At 43.3% G+C, this 17,850-nt stretch overlaps 1 protein-coding gene across 3 annotated transcripts in view; it reads left to right on the forward strand.

Moving 5' to 3' along the window:
* Nucleotides 1-17,850, forward strand: part of FAM13A (family with sequence similarity 13 member A) — a 264,125-nt gene that overhangs the window by 231,758 nt on the left and 14,517 nt on the right. For all 3 annotated transcript variants that reach the window (XM_012805358.2, XM_023513356.1, XM_023513357.1), the window contains 5 exons: nucleotides 6,491-6,704; nucleotides 7,204-7,342; nucleotides 8,087-8,168; nucleotides 9,285-9,505; nucleotides 10,124-10,207. In XM_012805358.2, coding sequence (XP_012660812.2) covers nucleotides 6,491-6,704; nucleotides 7,204-7,342; nucleotides 8,087-8,168; nucleotides 9,285-9,505; nucleotides 10,124-10,207 — 740 coding nt within the window. The remainder of the gene's footprint in view (nucleotides 1-6,490; nucleotides 6,705-7,203; nucleotides 7,343-8,086; nucleotides 8,169-9,284; nucleotides 9,506-10,123; nucleotides 10,208-17,850) is intronic.

The raw sequence follows: 17,850 nt of genomic DNA on the forward strand, positions 1-17,850 counted from the left end.
TAATAGCTATAAGTATAATCTGCAATAAAGGAATTTTTGCATAAAGGTAGATAAAATAAGAGCCATGAAATCTGATCACTAAAATAACACCTTTTGTAGATAACTCAATAAGATACAAACCAAATGGCGGCTTTCCAGTAAGAAATAAACTTTGCACTCATATAAGTTGTAAATATGAAATCAGTGCAACAAAACCTATAAGTAATTAACATAATAATTACCAAAACCCATATGAACCAGTGTCCCCCTCACAGGGCTCCATCACCAGTGGGGCCACCATGCAGTGCGCCCCTCCTTTTGGTTTGGTGGGTCCTTCCCCGTGCCCGACACATAGTTCAGACCCTCTCACCGATGTGGAATTACAGAACATCAGATAGGGTGGTGCTGGCTGCAGAAGCTGGCAGCAGGCCGTTCTCTCAGTGCTGCCTCACCACGTGGAAATGATGTTCTCTGGCTTCTGGGGCTTAGTATCAAGGAAACAAAAAGGGAAATAAAGCTACTAACTGGATTCTATGAGCTACATAGAACAGAGCCCTCTCGAAGCGAATGTAGGATCAGAGTCTAACTATGCGTGTTGGCAGATATACAGACCATGCTTTGGTTCATGGCTGCAATCCTAGCACTCTGGGAGACCAAGGTGGGTGGACCACCTGAGCTCAGGAGTTCGAGACTAGCCTGAGCAAAAGCAAGCTCTACCCCCTCCCCAGTCTCTACTAAAAGTAGAAAAACTATGATAAAATGATTTTTTTTCTTTCGGGTAGATGCCTAGTAATGGGATTGCGGGATCAAATGGGAAGTCTATATTGAGTTCTTTGAGAATTCTACATACTTCTTTCCAAAGAGTCATTGTGGCGGGCGCACCTCTAGTCCCAGCTACTCTGGAGACTGAGGCAAGAGGATCACTTGAGCCCAAGAGAATGAGGTTTCTGTGCTCTATGATGCTATGGTAACCCCAGGGTGACAGAGTAGGACTCTGTGTCCAAAAACAAAACAAAACAACAAAAGCCATGCTTTGTCTTTTCTTTCTATACGTAGCTATGTTTTAGGGCACATTATCTATTTACAGGACCCTATTATTATTATTATTAGGGTTTCCAGTGTCCAAAGTTAAATGAATACCCAAATCAAATTGCAATTCTGTGTTATTTAAAACCCTTTAGAATTGCATAATTACAATGTTCCCAGCAGTCAATTCATGTTGATATATGGGTACCATTTGTGGAAGTATACAAATACTTTTTAAATACTCAGCAACTTTATCCGATTTAATCCTGGTGAAATAAAGTTTGAAAGGGCATTTTAAGGCTGTAGTCCCAGCAACTCTAGAAATTGAGACAGGAGGATCACTGGAGCCGAGGAGTTTGAGACTAGCTCAAAATAGTGATTTCATTACAGAGGCAGAGGAAGGGCATAAAATGCTTTTTATATCTAACTTGTCCCTTAACTGTTTATTGAAAATAACCTTGGAAAGGAAATTCTCCAAGGTATCATAGAAAAGCAAGAGATCTTAAAAGATCTTCCAATGAACAAACCCATCATACAGATCAGCTGAGGCCAAAAGAGCCAAAATAATGAATGGTTCACAGCACGGAAGGCTCCTGCCGTCTACCTGCTATTTCTTCGCAAACAATGTCAGTTATGTATCATGGCAGACCGCAGACCAAGGGCCAGATCCTGGCTCCGCTGCTCAACCAGCTCTGTGGGCAAGTAAATAAACCTGTCTCAGTTTTGGCTTTAATGTCCCCATCTTTACATAGGCATAGTAACAGTAGATAACAATGAATAATTGATATAGTAGCAGCTACTTTGCTGCAAGGATTAAATGAGCTAAAATATGCAAAAGAACCCGGCACAGTGTGGGCACATGGTAGACGCTATGTGAGTGTTGTTAGGATCTCTCATAAATATTTGCAAGTATAATTTCAGGAAAAATCAGCCTAAGTTTGCTTTCGTTGAAACCAGAGCCCAAATTCTACCTAGTGACTATGGCTGGCTCTGAGCACAGATGAGGAGTCAGTAATTCCTAAGTCCTCTGCAGATTTACTGAGGACTTGCCATGTCCCAGCGACCTCCTTTCTTCTTTGATGCTGTTGCTTGACTCTGAATTAGGGAATTCATTTGAATGCATTTGAAAAGACTTGCCCAGGGCCTTGATGGTAGCCTTGGCAGAAATGGTGAAGGGATAGAAGACAGGTAGGGTTGTGAATTAGTAACTGATTAAGCAACTACACTGAAAGGCACAGACAAATGGATTAAGGGGGCTCAAATGGTATTAACATTAGGTAAAGTCCTCAGCCCTATCCTGTTCCACACATTTATTAATGATTTTTTTTTTTTTTTTTTTTTTTTGGCACAGAGTCTCACTCTGTCACCCGGGGCAGAGTGCCATGGAGTCAGAGCTCATAACAACCTCGAATTCCTGGGCTAAGTGATCCTCTCGTTTCAGCCTCGCAACTAGTTGAGACTACCGGCACCAGTCATGGTGCCCAGCTAGTTTTTCTGTTTTTAGTAGAGACAGGGCCTCACTCTTACTCAGGCTGGTCTCCAACTCTTAAGATGGAGCAATCCACCCACCTTGGCCTTCTAGAGTGCTAGGATCAGAGGCATGAGCCACCGCACCTGGCCTTATTGATGATTTAAATAGAGCTATTAAGAGCCTGCTCATTAACTTTAACTTTGCAAACAGAAGCAGAGGAGATACGTGAAAATTAAGTATTAAATTTACAATTGATAAAGCTGATTGCTAAGGTTCTGTCGAACTTTGATAGTTTGTAGGACTATTCAGACAATTTAGTAGTACTACCAGTGTTCTAAGATTAAATTTTGGACCACTAAAGAAAATTTTATGAAAGGGAACCTAATAAAGAACCTCCCTTACGTCTCAACACATCCAGATATGCAAGTACCTTCTGGCTCAGCTGAGAAGAAATACAGTTAGGACATGGAGCCAGGTAGTAATGGGTCTAAATAACATAGCTAGAAATGAAATGTGGAACACATCAGCTCCCTTAATTCTACGCAGATTTCTTAGAAATAAACCAGCTCAATAGCCAATTTTCTTTTGTGTAGTAAGTGGACCGAGCCGGCTAAGCAGAGAGCAGCTGTGTCCCAATGACCACATTAGCATTATTCAGAGACGTGTTCCCTCTTTCACCGTGAATCTCCATTTTTCCACGTGTTCTATATTGTCTGAAGTAGTGCTGCCCCAGGATCTATTCTTTTTTATTCCTTAGGTAGCAAACATATGTCTTTTATCTCTTACTTCTGGCCTGCTGTGATGTCAGCTGACCTGGGTGGATTAATTGTTAATAGATATGTCATACCTGTGTCCAGAGTTCATTGTGACTAGGCACATGACTAAAAGCAAAGGCAGTGTGCCCAGGAATTTGGGTCTAGGTAGGAAAATGCATTTGTGTTACCTGACAGCACAATGTAAACCCTCACACCTTTTCTGTTTTCCCTTTGAATAATTTTCTTGCAATATACTTCTCTAGAATGACTGGTTAAAATATTTAAAAAAAAAAAAAATCCCAAACTAGCAATTGGGAACAGTCAGTGAATACATCTTCAAAACTGGCTCTCCAGGCAGATAATGCATTGGACTGACAAGGCACAGCGATTATTATTAGTTCTTGCTTGTTTCTGTCGTTAAGTGCCGACTGTCAGCACAGGAGGGCCTTGTATTTTTAGATCATTTCAAATGGTTTTATTGATTGCTGTATTGAACTACATTTATACGTGTCCCTTTTTAAAAGTCTTTTGAATCAGAGCCTTAAATTATAAGCTTGTCTAAAATAACAGGAAAGCGAGAAAGGGGGAAGAGAAATCACTAAGCATTTCTTGTTGCATAAGTGAAAAACTTCTCACTTCTGTCCTCTGTGCAGACTCAGGATGACACACTCCTTTTTCTTTTGTTAAAGTTGAAATTCATCAGTGGTTTTACATTTCTCATTTTCGAATACGGGGATTGATTTTGTCTGACTATGTGCTTTAAGAGAAAATGTCACCTGTAAGCTAGCGTTTCTTCGGCTGTGTTTATGGTATGCTGCTGATGACACTAGGAAAGGACGCATTTGCTCTTTCTGTCCGTGAAGTGATTGGACAAGAAAGGAACCGCAAAACAGGAAACAAGAGTGCTGACAGAGGCCCCGTGTTAGCCACAAAGCATTAAATAGCAATAAGTCATTTCCACGATTCGGGGTTTATTGTGATTTTAACATCACAATTTCTCCTTAATCTGAGACATGTTTAGTTACTGGGCACAGACACTGGCAGTAAAAGTTTGTATGCAAAGAGACCACATGGTTGAAAACTTAAAGATCAGTTCTTAAGGTTCAAACAGATGAAAGGGTTCCAGGATGTCAGGTAACATTTTTCAACCTAAGTTTTAATGAGTAGAAGTGTCAAATCACCCAGCACACCTATCTGCCAAGATCAACAGCAGACTCACCTTGCCAAGGCCTGTCCTTCAGGGCCGGGCGCCCCGCTGCCTGGTTGTTTTGTACTAGTTGCCACCTTTTGGCACCTTGGGCCTGCTGCTTTACTAGTCAAGCCACCTTAACCCTTTCCCTGTCCTGCCCCGATTAATTTCCTCGCAGAAAATTCCTGCTGTCTGATGAAATATCATGAAAGAGAAAGTCCAGCCTGCTCAGTGTCCCAGTTCCATTTTCTACAACTGAACACTAAATTTTTTGCTTTTTTTCTGGGAGTTACTTTCCACTACACTCTCCTTCCCTCACCTCTCGGTCCACTTGTTATTCTCGTACATTGGGAGCTCCGCGTGCTCAGCCTAAGCTCTGCCACTTGGGAGGAGCAGCCGGTCGGTGTTAGCACAAGTGATGAAACACCTCCTGTTCGTCTCCAGCTCTCGCCAAGTGGATCTCCCAACATGTGCCCTGCCACTTACGGAGCCTCGTTAGATGAGAATCTGTCTTTAACACAGCTTTCCTTTTTCATTAACATTTTTGTCTGTGTTCCCAGATAACTTGGTTCTCTTCAAATTTTGAACCTGTGGACCTCATCCCAGGCTTCATCCTCATTTTTTTTCTCTTAAAGCACATAGTTAGATTAACTTCATTCCATGTGAGGTTAAATAAGGTGCCTGTCTTCCCTGTTACACTGTGGGGTCTTCAGAAATCTCAGACCATCATCACTGTTAGGGAAGCACTTGGCACATTCTGAATTGGAGTCCAGATGTGACATCAGGAGACTTTGTTTCCAGTCCCAGCTCTTGGGGTTTCAGTTACCTCCTGGTCTGTCACCTGTTGGGTTAGATCTGTGGGTCTCAAACCTGGCTGCACGTTAGCATGGCTTGACAGCTTTTAAAGTGGGGAGCACAGCTGGGCCCACCCCTCAATACTCGTGTCCTTGGGCAGTGAGAGGGCCTCTGTGTGGGTGGTCACCTAAACCTCCCCTCGTGACTCTGACGGTGCTGTCAAAGCTGAGAAATGGCGAGATCAAGTGACGTCTGAAGTCACACTCAGCCCCCGCTTTCTGCAGTGCTGCTGTGGTCTTTTTAGATAGAACGCTGAGTAAGCACTTCGGAAAATTTAGTACATTTTATAGTGTGATATGATAGCTGAAGGAGAGAAACTGTTGATGATTCAAACTCTAGGAATCCCAGAATTTAAGATCATGACTAAATTCCAGTCTCGTGTAATCACAGTAATCCACAGTGAATTTAAAGCATGACTTTTTTTAATGCAAAGCATTATGAATGAAATCCCCTATATCATTTGAGCTCTATCTTTAAAATCTTTCAATGGGATTTTTTTTTAATAAGGGAAGGAATATATTGAGTCTCGCAGTGAGTCACCCCCATTTCTCCCAAAATGACAGATCAGGATTTTGTGCTGAATATATTTTTATCCTACTGATTATCTAAGGTAATTTGTTCTTTTTTCTCTTGACTAGCTTACGTATGCATCTCCCTCTAATGTAGTCGTGAGCGGCTTCTAAGTTTCCTGTGCAAGGCGTGCATCTTAAGTGTGCTAATCCCAGGCCACTAAGCAGAAGCACACACAGCAGCTTACCAGATGACCCAAAAGGAAGTCATAAACTCCTAAATAAATCGGCTGTCCCGAGATTGATGTGATGCCCTTGCCCGATTCCTTAGTTTTTCACAAGGATGTACCAGCATATTCATGATAGCAAGCACCTCCCTCCCCGACACACTTGCTTTTAGTTTCAGTAATGTCCTTACGTGGAAAAGTCATCTTCACTGATCTGCTGGGATCATGACTTTCAAGCCTGTTCCCAGGGGCAGCCCTCGCAAATTCCCTTTTGAAAGCCAGTGAGAAGGGAAATGAAAGGTAGACGATGGCTGTCAGCTATACTGGTGATTTCAGCTGAGGCACATTGTCTCCAGGCCTGGCCTCAGATCTAAGATGGGAAACCACTCGGGGGACAGCTTCCTAAGGCTTTCAGGAAACCCAGGTAGCAGGTGTGCTTTAAAGAACAATTCTGACCTCTCACCCCTGTTATTTTCCAGAGCCCACCCCTGCTTTCTCCTCCTGGCAGAGGGAGACCGTGGAGGCTGACGAAGCCCACCTCTCCCCGCAGGCCGGACGCCTGATTCGCCAGCTGCTGGATGAAGACAGCGACCCCCTGCTCTCTCCTCGGTTCTACCCTTACGGGCAGGGCCGGCAATACCTGGATGACACAGAAGTGCCTCCTTCTCCCCCAAATTCCCATTCTTTCATGAGGTGAGTTTCTCTACAGTACTGATAAGCAAATACCCCATCCCCACAGTATTAGAGAGGACAGGAATGGCGCTGATGGCTAGGAACTTTTTACAAATGAAGTTGTGAGTCTCTGGAGAACCATACTTGAAATTCTCCATCCTGGCATCCAGGCTGTGTTGTAGTTTTTCACTTGAACTGTGGCCCAACTGCAATATCACCTACTGAATTTTCCTAGCACCTTCTTTCCAAAGCTCTGTCAAATTTAACTTTAGGCCCCGAGCAAAGGTAGACAGCCCTACCTTTGCTAATTGCAAATATGAGCTGGAAAGGCCAGGCATGCTTATCGGGTGGTGCATTCGGAGCTCAGAGGTATAAAGTCAATCTATCAACTCTTTTATTCAAGAGGACGGAGGCTGCTCTGTCCTCCTCCCCAACCCAGTCTGGCATCCGGGCCCCAGAGCCCCTCTCGACAGGCAGTGATGGCTCATGGGGAGGCTGACCCAAGTCGTGTCCCTCACAGGCAGCGAAGCTCCTCTCTGGGGTCCTATGACGATGAGCAGGAGGACCTGACACCTGCCCAGCTCACACGGAGGATTCAGAGCCTTAAAAAGAAGATCCGGAAGTTCGAGGATAGATTTGAAGAAGAGAGAAAGTACAGAGTACGTGCCCCTCCCCGTGCCCTCTTCTCCTTCCCTCCCCAGCATGCCAGCCTGTCAACCACTCAAAGGAGTGGTGAAGGGCTAAGGGAGATTTCTAGGGAATCTCGAAACGCAAAGGCAGAAAGGAACAGATAATAAACCCTGATAAACCCCACTCATCCTATATCTACATTTTTCTTGCCCAAACGCATCCTAATAAGTAAATTGAACGTTTTAAGCCTACATTTTATAAATTTATCAATGAGCAAGAATGGAAAAAATGCTGAATTAAATCTTTTGTCTGGCCAAAACTTAATTGAATATTATCTCCCAAAATTTTGTTAGTATTCAGTTCATTGTACGCTCAGCTCTATCCTCCAGTTTCCCACAAGAGTGGCAGAAAGGCGTTTTTTTCCCTGGTGGCTCTGGTACAAAACATTATCTTCTGTGTTCTGGACTTTGTGAGTCTCACAGGCTGGACTGTACAGATGATGGAAGGGAACAGGGTCATGGACCTCCCAGGAGTTCCTGATCCTAAAGATCCAGCATTTTGCCTCTGAGGAGTTCTTTGAAAGCATCAAACTAACCAGATGTAGGAGAGGATAATGAATTACCCTACGACATTTTTCTGATTGCTCCTGGTTAATGTCTTACTCTGATGGGACTCAACTTTTCCTTCCTATTGAAAACCTAAACGATCATCAGACCCTTCTTGTTTTCCCTGCCCGAATTCCAAGACACTGACTCTAGACTTCCTCTTCTCAGCCTTCCCACAGCGACAAAGCAGCCAACCCAGAGGTTCTGAAATGGACAAATGACCTTGCCAAATTCCGCAAACAACTTAAAGGTAGGTGACATTTTGGACCTGTGGCTCGGCTACACAAGCCAGGGGTGGAATCCATCTCCTCCCCTCTTGCTAAGGTGTTCCAGGGTCCTTGCAGATGCTTCCTCATGCTCAGGTATTTGGGCGGCCACATCCCCATGTCTTCCCCTGGTCTTAATCACAGGGTAACTAGATCAGCTAAGATGCAAATCCTAAAGTATTTCTGCATTTCCTTAAATCCTTAACAGAAGGAGAATGGTTTCAAGTCAGCAGTTCTTAAGCACCAGTTTAATACAAGGCTTCACTTGCTGGTACGTTAGGAGTAAACATACAGAGACAGTGATGAATCTGAAAAGGATTTGACCCTGTCCGTCAAAGAGCTTGATATCCTCAAAGGGACAGAGACATATAAACCACTAAATAGAATACAAAATGAAAATAATTTCAAAGAGTCATACAGAAAAAGTTGGCTAGTGGTTAGGTATTAGATCAGCAAATACCTTTTAAAATTTAGGGAAAATAGGACGGATGCAGTGGCTCACGCCTGTAATCCTAGCACTCTGGGAGACCGAGGCAGGAGGATTGCTTGAGGTCAGGACTTCAAGACCAGCCTGAACAAAGCGAGACCCCCATATCTAATAAAACTAGAAAAATTAGCTGGGCATTGTGGTGGGTTCCTGAGATCCCAGCTGCTTTGGAGGCTGAGGCAAGAGGATCACTTGAACCCAGGAGTTTGAGGTTGCAGTGAGCTAGGTTAAGCCCATAGTACTCTAGCCAGAGCAACAGAATAAGACTCTGTCTTAAGATAAGACAAACAAACAAACAACAAAATATAACTTAGAGAACAAGTATGGGAGGGCATCTGCCATGTTCTGAGAACACCACGCAGGGTGTTGTGGCTAGACCATGGATGTTAAATAGCAGGTGTTTTCTCAGGAATTAGGGTTAGGGAAACATCCCAAATAATCCAGGAAGGCATCATCATTAGCTCAGGTTTTACGTAATAACTGGGGATTTCTGCTGATACAGTAATTAGATACTCTGCAAAAAGACAGGACTCAGCAGTTATCGACCCCAGGGAAAAGCCGCCTGTATTCAGCAGACATCAATTCTGTATCTCTCCCCCCAAATCTTACCCAGAGTCCAAACTCAAGATATCTGAAGAGGATCTAACTCCCAGGATGCGGCAGCGAAGCAACACACTCCCCAAGAGTTTTGGTTCCCAACTTGAGAAAGAAGATGAGAAGAAGCAAGAGCTGGTAGACAGAGCAACCGAGCCCAGCCTGGAAGCCACCCTGGAGACCATCCAGCGGAAGCTGCAGGAGAAGCGGGCAGAGGCCAGCCGGCCCGAGGACATTAAGGTGGGTGATTCTGTGATGTCGCCGAGCTGCCTGCTGGTCCTAAGCTCCTGGGCCCATGCGGTAGCAACAGGGGCGGGCTGCATGCACCCCCACGGGAAGGGGCTGCCTTTTCAAGCCTGCTGTGGTCCTACACGTCTGGAGAGGCAGATACAACAGCTGCAGAGCGTGTTCACTGGGGGGACTTTGGTTTTTGACCACATATCCAAAGCAGAACACTCTATATTGCAGAATGAACTTGATCAGGATAATGGGGCGTTTGGTGACTTTCTGGGGTAGAAAGGTTTTAGGCAAACCTTTGGGATTGTGTAACCTGTAACTCTGATCATTGCAGGGGCTGTTGAGTAAGCCCCGGGGGCCTCACGTCCCTGCTCACCTCAGTGTTCAGCCTTTGCTGCTGCATGGGAGATCCAGGGAATAGGAGGTAGCCCTGCTGTGCCAACCATCTTGCTAGCAAGAGCTCAGGAAGGGTTGAGTCCTGAGTGGACTTTGGATAGAGCGAGGGCTGTTGTAGGAGGCTTCTGTTTAACCATGCTTTGGTAGATTTGTTTAAATAAAGAAGCTGGAATATTCACAAATGTTTTCCTTTTCTTTCATTTCTCTATCCCTCTATTTTTACAGGATATGACCAAAGACCAAATTGCTAACGAGAAAGTGGCCCTGCAGAAGGCCCTGTTATATTATGAAAGCATTCATGGACGGCCGGTATGTGACGCGCCGGACCCGGGATTGGGGTCCATTGTCAGGCTTTAAATACTCTGAAGCAAACAGATTTTCTGTGTTCAGCGTCTTGCCAGTGGGGATCTCTCATGGTTGCTTTATTTTCAGAATAAAAGGAGGAATCTGTACTTGTGCACCATGACTAAGCTTCCTGAAGGCTTAACCGACCTTAAGAGAGCTCAATGAAAACTGCGTTTGCACCTAAAATTTAGTGATTAGGGTACTGCTTCAGGGGGTCAGGGGAGATAAGAGGTCAGAGTATAAGGTGCACTGAGCCCTGGAGTGAGGAGGCTTCCTTGTCCCTGTGGCTGCCCCATAGGCTGTCGCTAGGTTTTCTCATTCATAAAACGAAGGTGTTAAACTAGAATGAGCTGCTGTAAAATGTGATCTCTCTGCAATGCAGTGGCAACCAGGGTTTGCCTATGAAGAAGTTCCAGCTCAAAAGCAGAACTGAAAGGGTAAAGAACCCAAACCATAGTTCTGTCTTTCCCTAACACCAGGAATCATCCAGGCGGTTTACCTTCTCTCGCATTTATTAGATATTGTTATGCTGCGGGGGAGGCGGTGGCATGACGGGCTTCTGCTGTCCTCCTGGAGGAACTTGGAAGCAGACATCCCGCTTGTCAGTTACTTTTAACAAAAGAAACCAAATTCTTAAAGGCAGGGATAAGGATGCATGAAGTTTAGCTTTACAGATGAATTTGTATATAGCCACAGATATTTGTTTTCCAGTCTCAGTCATAACTATCTAAGGGATATAGTCTTTTCATCTAAAATATGTTGTTTTAAATAAAGAAAGATTCTGGGCATCGTCACTCACCTAGTGGTGACCGTAATCCTCAGCCTCTAGCGCAAGACATGACACGTGACAGGTGCCCAGTAACTATATGTAGAAGGCATCCGCCATGGCCTTGTGGTTCTAAAGTACTGGGTTTAGCTTTAAAGAATTAAAATACTGGAACTGATGATTGATTTTGCTGGCCTGTCTCTACAGTGGAAAAATACTGACACTTCAGCCAAGTTTTGTATCGGATTTTTTAAAGGCATCGAACCAAATAGTAAATGCTCTGGAGCTCAGATACTCTGTGAAACTGTCCTTCTCCACTGGAGGATTCAAAACTTGTAGAGGGAAAACGGAACTTCTTTCAACAGAGAGAAGCCCTTCTCCACTGTAGGCTCAGAACCTCAGCTATAAATCCCCTAGCAGCTGCCACCCAGGCCTCGGGGAAGGAGTGGGAGTGCTGCTGTTTCCCTTTTTGTATGTTTCCTCTTTTCACTGTGTGGATTCAGGTTATGACATTGATAGATTCCTTTAAAGACTTAGGGACTGAGCCCCCCACCCCCAAGAGCTCACAGTTGCTGCCAGTCCATCAGCGTGTGAGCTGTGGTGACTATTGCTCTGAGTTGGGAACAGATTCTCTCATTCTGCCAGGATTGAGGCAACCTGCAGACACGGCAGGTCTTAGAATCAGCAGACCAAGATGCAAAACCCAGCCCCACTGAGACTAGCTCTGTGACCTGGGCTGCTTAGGGAACCTCTCAGAGCCCCGGTGCTCTAGCTGCATAGATGCCTGTTATAGGTTGTCATGGGGACTAAATCAGCAGGGACACACACTTACCTCTGTATTTACCAGTAAGGTGTCTGGCACTGAGGAAGTGGGGTGGGCTGGCTTTCAGGGTTGCACGATAAATGTTAGTTTTCACTTCCTTCATAATGATATGTTTACTTTCTCTGGCCTATTTCTAATTTAATGATTAATTCAAGAAAGAACTGTTTGAGGAAAGCAACCTTGAGGTTGATGCCAATATTGATAATCAGTTTCTAGATTATATTATAAATCATCAAACGGGTGTAGAATTAGTAAAATTGTCAGCTATTTGTTTAAGGTTTATTGTTTCTGTTGCCCAGCTGACTTGCTCCGAAAGGCATCAGAGTATGCCACCCCCAAATTATGCCACATTGGCAGAAAGATTATTTTGAGTTAAAGGCAACTGAGAGTCCAAAGATGTGGGAAGAGTTCTGCCTTCTAGGCTTTTCGTGCCTCAGGTACACATGGGTTGAACTTTGAGGACGGTTACCCCCCTATACCAGGGAAGAGAAAAGCTACTGTTCTTATTGAAGACAGCCACTGCCAAGATGAGTATGTCTGAGTTGACTTACACAATTGATAAAAATTTAACATAAACATCTAATTGGGCTTTTCTAGAATTAAAGTCAATGTCTTTAATAGTGATAACACAGAGGGGACTTATGGTAGCTGAGAAGCTCCTTCTGACTGGTTATGGTGCATCTCTTGTTTCTTTGGGAAATGGCCCATTTTAAAGAGCAGCTGTATGAGGTGCAGTGGTGAATCTATAGTCCCTGCTACTCAGGGGGCTGAGGTGGGAGGATCCTTGAGTTCAGGCTGCAGTGAGCCAGTCATGGGCAACAGAGAGACCCCATTACTATAAAATATAACGTGGCACCCAGCTCCAGAAACCCCAGTCTGGTTTACTTTAAACAGTGACCTCCCAGAAACATTGTTTAATTAAAACAATGTTTTCCTTTATTTGGAGGATAAACAAGCCCCTGAGTCTAACTGTAATTCTGATCAACTTGTTTTATGTGAACCCCAATGTATGTAAATAATAAAAGTTATATATTTCCCCACCCCTGAAGAAAGTAAATTAAAAAAAATAATAAATTTGAAAAGAATGCAAATTTTTAGCCCTCTTCTCATGAGGAATCGAAATGTCAGTTCTTGGTCCAGCCTCATCATTCCCCTTCCTTTCCTGATTCTTTCTGGTGGGTCCAGAGTCTAGCCTCACAGGGTAGGAACAAATGCTTTAGGAAATTTGTGTATTATTTTTTTCTGGTCCTAGGCCAGGCTTTACCTCTCTCTGGAACATGATGCTTCAATCTCCTCAGGAAAAGCAGAGTTCATTTGGTATCTAGCCAGTCTGAAAATCAGAGAGTAAACTTTTAATTCTTAGATTTGTGGTGCTACCATGGACCCTGGACTGTAAATACCACTGGGACAACAGTCTTCTTAGAAGAAAAATAGGTATATTTCCAGAGCTAAACTATCGTTCCAAACTCTTTGCAATGCTCAAAACTCCTAAATTTTTGCTGAGTCCACAGATACTGATTTAAAAGGACACTATCAAAATCTTATGCCAAAACCTTGATCTGCTGCTTCTGTACATTTTTTAGCAAAGCTGCTTGCTATAACAAGGCACTGGACACATGTATGAAAAGCATGTCCTTTACACGTGGGCACATATTCCCTACCAATTATTACTAAAGTGTGTCCTTTTTAACATTTAAGGGCCTTGTCAACAGACTGTCGCAGAGAGAGGTGTAGCACGTGACTCTGGCTCACTGTGCGTACCACCTCCTATGCCTCCTACTCTTTGAGAATGAACGTGGAGGGGAGGGAACAGGCTGCCCCGATCAGAGCCCTGGGGGTTCTTCTTACATCTCTTCCTCATTGTTATGTTTCAATCTTGTATTTCATAACCATGGGGACTAACTCAACATTAAACACAGCCATGTTCAAATTTACATGCAAGTTATGAGGGCTTATACAAATAGCAGCTTTGGCCAGCTGCTATTTTGGACATTCTGACCTTTGTACAGACGGCCTTCTAGCATTACCTGACAATGAAAAAGAGTTGCTATTTTCCAGATTAAAAGACCAAGACGGTGATGATTATCAGAATCCACTTCATCTTGTCTTCTCCTCCCAGCAGTTTTATGACTGAGAAATATACCCCCCCCCCACAAGCTCAAACCACTTTTTGTTTTACTAAGAAGATTTCGAGGCAGTGTAGACTCTTGTCTGTCTGTACCATAGTTCCTCACAGTGCTTTGCCTTTATGCCACTATTCGTAAGCAGAGATTGTTGTAAACTCAACATAGGCAGAGTTCTCAGCGTGGAGGACGGGGTTCTTTCTACCAAGAAGACAACTTGGTCAGAGGCTGTTAGAAGATAGTGCTGTCATCACACCTGCTATTCGTCATGATCTTTATCTTCAAAATACGTATTTTAGTCATTGTACCTTTCACCTCTGTAGTTTTGTCCAGGTAACAGCAACCAAATTGGTGTGTCACAGTTTTATGTAAGGCTAAGACAAAAGTGTTATAAAAGCTACAGATAGGCAAATGCTACCTTGTCAGGCCTTTCTGATTTCTGTTCCAGACTTGCCACTAATTAAAAAGTTTGGGAGCAAGAGAAGTGAGATTATTTTGAAGAAACAGTAGACTATATGCTTGGCCTAAAGTTATTTATAAGCAATTGTGGATTATAAAGATTTGCTAGTGTGGCTGGGCTCATTGGCTCACACCTGCAATCCCAGCTCTTTGGGATTGTTTGAGGCCAAGTGTTTGAGACCAGCCTGGGCAATATAGCAAGAGCCCATCTCTACCAAAAAAAAAAATACAAAAAGTAGTCAGGTGCTGTAGCAGGTGCCTATAGTCTCAGCTACTGGGTGGCTAAGGCAGAGGATTGTTTGAGTGCAGGAGTTTGAGGCTGCAGTGAGCTCTGAAGACACCCCTGTGCTCCAGGCTAGGCAAGAGAGTGAGATCCTATCTCCACCACCACCGCCCTTAAAACAAACAAACAAACAAAAATATATGAATCATGAGTCCTATTCTTAATGATCGACAGAATCCCTAAGCAGCTGATGGATGACTCAGGAATAGGAAATGTCAACTTCCAAACAGTTTTCCTGTGGACCATTTAATGCCAGCTGCCCCCTTCTAGGTAGTTCAGTTGGGGTCCTGATTTGTTCATATAACTTTTGGATTAGCTTGTGCCTCTGCTCACAAACTCAGCATTGATAATTCTTATGATGGTTGAAAGTTGTATTAATGTTTAGTATTACCAAGACTTTGGCTTCAAATGCTATCTATCATGAAAACAATTCTGATATAAATCAAGAAGTATTAATTCTTCCCTTTCTGTCACCTCAGTCTTTGATGTTTTTGGTGTTCAGATACTTCTGTCAAATGCCAATATTAAGTATGATAGAATCATGATGAGTTTTAACTCCCTATGGCCAAAAACTGGAATTTCGCCCACTGGTGATTATTTCCTGAGAGTCACTAATTAAAACATGCGCAGTCATAGAAAATGTAAATGTCAGTGTTATGAGTCAGAGAATTAAAACAGTGATGATTTCCCTCTACTTGAGTTTTTTTGTAAAATTGTATTTCAGATTAGTATGAGCATACAAATCAATTTTTGAACAACGAATTAGAAGGATGGATTCCTCTGTATTGGTCATACTTGGTTGATTTTACCAGCCACGTCTCCTGCTACAGTCCAAAGGTGCTTCGCCAAGTTACTAGTAACTGGATGCTGGTCCAGGACGCAGAAATGCTGCCTCCCTGCTAGATTTCTGTTTTTAGTGTTTCTTCAGCTACTTACTCAGCCACCTTTTGTTCACCTTGCACCCTGTTTCCCACATACCATGTCCTGACAGCGTTGGGAAGTGTCTTCTCCTCCTCCGCAGCATATTTAATGGATACATCTGTGTTGAAAAAATTATTTCATACGTCCCAGTCCTAAACTTGATCATTTTATGTGGGACATTGTACGAGTCACTTTGTTCCTCCAGCTTATTTGTTGCTATCATTGAACTTTTGTTGAATTACAGTCTGAGCATCTGAAATCACAAAGGCTCCAATGAGTTTCCTTTGAGTATTGGGTCAGCACTCAAAAGGTTTCAGGTTTTTAAACATTTTAGATTTGAGGGGCTCAACCTACATAGCATAAATACAGAAAAGAGCCCCGATTATAAATGTATATCTTGATGAAATTTCAAAAAGTAAACTCGGACACAATAACTAAGAAAGTGACCTAAAGGCTATGTTAACCAGTTTGATGAAAATATTTCAAAATATTTCACGGTATCCCATGATTGCATTAATGTACACAGCTATCATTTAATTAAAAAAAAAAAAGTCAACTCGGGTAACCAGCACCCACATCAGAAAACTAACTGTTGTCACTCCTCCAGAAGCTGGGAGCTCCCACATGTTGCCTCCCAGTGAGTACCGCGACTCTTGGTCCCATCAAGGAAAACAACCACCTTGACTCAAACACTGTAGATTTGTTTTCTTATTTTTGACCTTTATATAAGTGTAATCTTACGTACGTATTTCTGTGAGTCTGGCATCTTTTTCCTGGCTTTGTCACTTTGAGGTTAATCTGTGTATAGCTGTGGTTCAGGCACTCTCTTTACTATGTAGCATTCCATTTGGGGAACCTACCTTATCTTTTCTATTGTTGATGGGCATATGGGTGGTTTCCAGTTTGGCGCTATTATAAGAACGCTCATAGTCGCATTTCTTATAATGAATGAAGATTCTTATATGTGTTTTTTGGTGAACTTAGGTCACATTTGTTGATATATATGTACGAGTGGGAATGATGAATCCTAAGTTCAGCTTTAGTAGATACTACCAAACAGTTTTCCAGAATGTTCCACCCTTAGCAGCGGTAAGGGTTCCAGTTCCACCTTCTTGCAGACAGTAGGCGTTGTCTTCCCATTTGAGCCAGGGTAGTAGGTATATAACAGCCTGTGGTTGGAGCCTCATTTGTCTTCATATAACATAATTTGAGTTCCCTTCCAGTTTGGACAGTTATTTTTAATGAAATACCAACTTGACAACTCCTTGTAGTGTGGTAGGTGGTAGAAGCAGGAAAATGCCAATTGCCCTTTAATATTGTGATAACAGAAGAGAGAGATTAAAAGGTTATTATTTTTATTATTGGTAATAATAGAAAATAAGTTCACAGAATGTTCTGCATGATGGCAGTAACCCCCCCGACTTGTGAAGTTTGTCTGAAGTGTCCCCATGGTTGATCACTTACAACAGGCAAATAGGAAAAGCAAGAAAATCTAATGCACTTCTGCATTGAAGGCACAAAGTACCCACCGGAGAAATGGGCAAAGCTGAAACCACTTGCCCTTCCTTCCTTCTAAAATACCCTTGCTTTATTATGTGTGGAGAGGGACGCAGAGGACAAACAGCTGACTTGAAACAAAGAAGCTCATGTCAGTCCCCATTTGAGGAACCAAAGGAAATGTTTGCGTACCTGGGAATTGGGCAAACCTGTTTATGTTTGAAATATCAGTCACTCATCTCACAAACGTTTATGGCTATTTCCATTATGTCAGGCACTGAAATAGTTACTAGGGATACAGAAACATAAACTCCTTCTCCCCAGGGACTACCATCTAAAGGAGGAGACACATGTGTCAACAAATAGTGCTGTGGAGGACAGAGGTGTTTGTGGAATTACAGGGTACACGCAGTGTGGTGACACAAAGGAGAAAATTATGGGGATCCCCCCAGCCCCAGAATGATGGGGGATGTTGGAAGGAAGCTGCACAGGGAGGTGGCTCCTGGTCTGGCATTTGCCAGACAAGAGCACAGAGGGAATTAGACGAGGCGGAATGAGGTGACCTAGTTTATTTCTGGAGCTTGAGGGATGATGGTGAGGAGAGAAAAGCAGCCAGTAGATGACAAGGGGCTTGTATGTCTACACCAGGGAGTTGGGCTTGATTTCTCCCCACTGCCTGGAGAATCACTCCTCTAAATGCTTTGGAGCCCCCTGCCAGGTTTAGGGAGACACAGA

The sequence above is a fragment of the Otolemur garnettii genome, unplaced genomic scaffold (assembly GCF_000181295.1).
Source record: "Otolemur garnettii isolate 467f Iridium unplaced genomic scaffold, OtoGar3 scaffold00039, whole genome shotgun sequence".
NCBI classification, from domain to species: Eukaryota; Metazoa; Chordata; class Mammalia; order Primates; family Galagidae; genus Otolemur; species Otolemur garnettii.